This window comes from Morone saxatilis, unplaced genomic scaffold (genome assembly GCF_004916995.1).
Source record: "Morone saxatilis isolate NCDOM2014 unplaced genomic scaffold, NCSU_SB_2.0 Contig0, whole genome shotgun sequence".
NCBI lineage: Eukaryota > Metazoa > Chordata > Actinopteri > Moronidae > Morone > Morone saxatilis.
This window is the reverse complement of record NW_023339650.1, coordinates 16,643,553-16,646,478: the sequence shown is the minus strand read 5'-3', so window position 1 is coordinate 16,646,478 and position 2,926 is coordinate 16,643,553. Positions and strand designations below refer to the sequence as shown.

Genomic DNA, 2,926 nt, shown 5'->3' with positions numbered 1-2,926 from the left:
ACACAGGATTCAGCTCTTTAGCCATTTGACACACAACCTGTCCAAATCTGAAGCCTGATGCACATTATGCTGCAATCTGTTAGCATGTATCATGATCTATGATATATGAGTATTTGATTCATCACAGCTTGATCAAAAACCTTAAAACTGTTTATGGAAATGGAATCACTGACTGCAAGGAAATGTAAATAATGCTTCACGCTTAAAACTGGCTGTAAATGAAGGTTTTATTTATGTAATTTGTAAACTAGACATTGCTACTTTTGCTCATTTTCCTGTATTTTCAGTTTCAATGCTGTTTGTTAAATGTTGTGTTTGAGGTTGTCAATATCCATTTAAACATCTGATGGAATTGTGTAAAATATCTATAGCTCATGTAAATAACTAAAAAAGCCATGCTCTTACACTTGAATACTTTGCTTTTCCATCCATTTTGAAGGACTTATCTTTGGAAAATAAGCTTCAGTGTTGTCATGATGTAAGAAATGTACATTGTCTTCTCTGCTTTGTTCATTTAAACATAAAATATATCAAATTCATCCTTGTGGTGTTTCATTTCAAATGAACAACTTAATTCTGTGAAAAAGGTTCAAGATAAGCAGAATCAGCTGTATCATGTTGCTATCAAACCAGCTCCTGTAAATTCCTCTTCACGCAGTCTTTCTTTTCCATACTGGCTTTAGCATATCTTTGAGATTCAACCTCTGACCTTTATATGACATTTTAAAGGAGAAAAAACCCCACAGGGAGTGTTAGTGAATCCCCACCGACATGCTGACTGCACACACTGGCGCTAAAAATCACATACAGACAAATAAAACACAGACAAAACACAAGATAGCAAGGAAGAAACAACTAGGACATAAGCTGCCCAAAACCCTGCAGAGGATGAGCAGATACAGACAATGGTTGGGTCCAATAGAGAGGAGGAACAGTATGTGTTTTTACAAATAAAAAAAAAGCTATTATTTTGAAAAACACTTAAGTTAGGTTTGCAGAACTAAAGCCTTACAAAAATTATGAATTCACTATAAGGCCTCAGTGGAGAACCACAGACTTACTGTAACACCACACACACATATTACAGTTTTATCATGGCTTTGCCAAAAGGGTTCAATTTAATCTGTGTTATTTGGCATTAAATGATTGTTGGCGATTGCATTCATAAATCATAACAGATGTGGCTATGCCCGCAGGCTCCGTTTGCTCTCATTCATGGATAAACGATAAGAAACCAGCGCAGGGTGTGGATTGTAATATTGTAATTTGTAACGGGTAATGTGTGGAATTAGGCCATATACTATCAAAATTTCTGTTTTCCTAACATTATTATTATCATAATTATTATTTTACCTTATCCAGAATCGACAAACCAGTGTCCATCCGGATTTATAATTTGAGAGTTTAATCTTATTTTAAGGTGACAAAACACTGGATACCAAGAAAGTCCTGGATAATCATGATATTTATAGTGAAAAAAAAAAAACCCAAATGCGCAGTGGTGCAACAAAAAAAAGGAGCTGTGGGAAACAAGTAACTAAGAAGTAACGAGTAGCCTAATAAATACTTTGGAGTAACGAGCCCCGACACTGAAAGGAGAGAGGAGGGACTCGTGCGCACTCGCCGCCCCGCTGTTTCCTCCACCGGAGGCGGGCAATTAGAGCCGCCGGTCTCCAAGAAATAGATCCGCAATTGGTGGGCAGATGAATTAGTTGGCATTGACTGTCTGTATGGAGGGTGAGTTCTGCACGCAGGGGACCAAGTGTTGGGGATGTATGGAGTCACGACGCACTACGCAACGCAGTTCGTCATGACTTGAAGAGAATCACGACGGGATTTCTGTAGTGACGTGAAATTTAGGCTAGATGCAATTAGACATGGCTTCTGTGCTGCATATGTACCAGCAGCTGTGGCATATAGCCGCTTACTGAAAGCACTTTTCCCACCATTTTTTCTTTATTTTTCTTTGCACATTTCCATCCAAAGCAAGACTGCACCTGAACTTCCTCTCGCACTACATTTCCCCAGTGAAGTAAGAAGCGTCGCTCTGTGTGTGTGTCTGTGTGTGTGTGTGTGTGTGTGGAAGCGCTGACAGAGTGCGCCGGTGAAGTCAGTGAAGTGTTTGCGGATTTCTGTGGGAAGACGCTGCTTTTTCGTGCACCTGTGGACGCCTGCAGAGAGAGAGAGCGCGCCGTGGACGCCTTTGGTGTGCTTCTCCCACAAACCTTTTGATTTCTTTAGGGGGCTTTTTCTGCAGCATAACGCGTCCGTCGGATGCACGGCTGGATTTTGAGCAGTCGGAGAGCTCTGGTCAGCTTCAGCACCACATCAGCTTTGAACAGCTCCGGGTCGTCGCGTGTGGATGGGCTCTGTCGGTCTCCGTGTCTCCTGCAGCTCCTAACTACCGGCAACAATGGCAGCACACGGTTTCTGGTCTCTTGGCGGAGATAATGCGGGGGCCAGTACCGGGAGTCAGAGCCCCAGTACGCGTGAGTGGCTTTTTGTCTTCAAAAAAACACCTCTGATGGACGGGGCGCAGCACTAATTCCAGTGCATTGTCTCAAAGCCAGTGCGCTGCAGTTGGCGTTACAGCCGCCGAGTGCACACCAAACAGGCCTGCTGTATTTATATTCGACACATCTGCCTTTTACACCTTGTCTTTTTTTTCTTGTTTCACCCCGCAGGGTGCAGGAATTTGGTCTAAAGGCTTGTTTTGCTACAACTTGCATGGCGCTCCTTGTGTTTCGGCTGCTATCGTAAAGTTGGACTCTGAACCTGAAGCCTGTTCATCCCTCATTTGATTTATCCCTTCTCTCTTCCAGCCAGGGCTTGGTGCCAAGCGGCGGCCCAGAAATTCTCCGGAGGAATTGGATCGAAATTATGTGGTATGTTGGTTCACAGCGGAGGGAGAATGTGTGTGTGTGTG

At 43.0% G+C, this 2,926-nt stretch overlaps 1 protein-coding gene across 1 annotated transcript in view; it reads left to right on the top strand.

The window, feature by feature from the left end:
- The first annotated feature begins 1,792 nt into the window (after nucleotides 1-1,792).
- gad2 (glutamate decarboxylase 2) overlaps nucleotides 1,793-2,926 on the top strand; it is an 18,963-nt gene continuing 17,829 nt past the window's right edge. Inside the window, exons 1-2 of the mRNA XM_035655604.1 lie at nucleotides 1,793-2,489; nucleotides 2,823-2,885. Of these exons, the coding sequence (XP_035511497.1) occupies nucleotides 2,414-2,489; nucleotides 2,823-2,885 (139 nt within the window). The 5' untranslated portion in view covers nucleotides 1,793-2,413. The remainder of the gene's footprint in view (nucleotides 2,490-2,822; nucleotides 2,886-2,926) is intronic.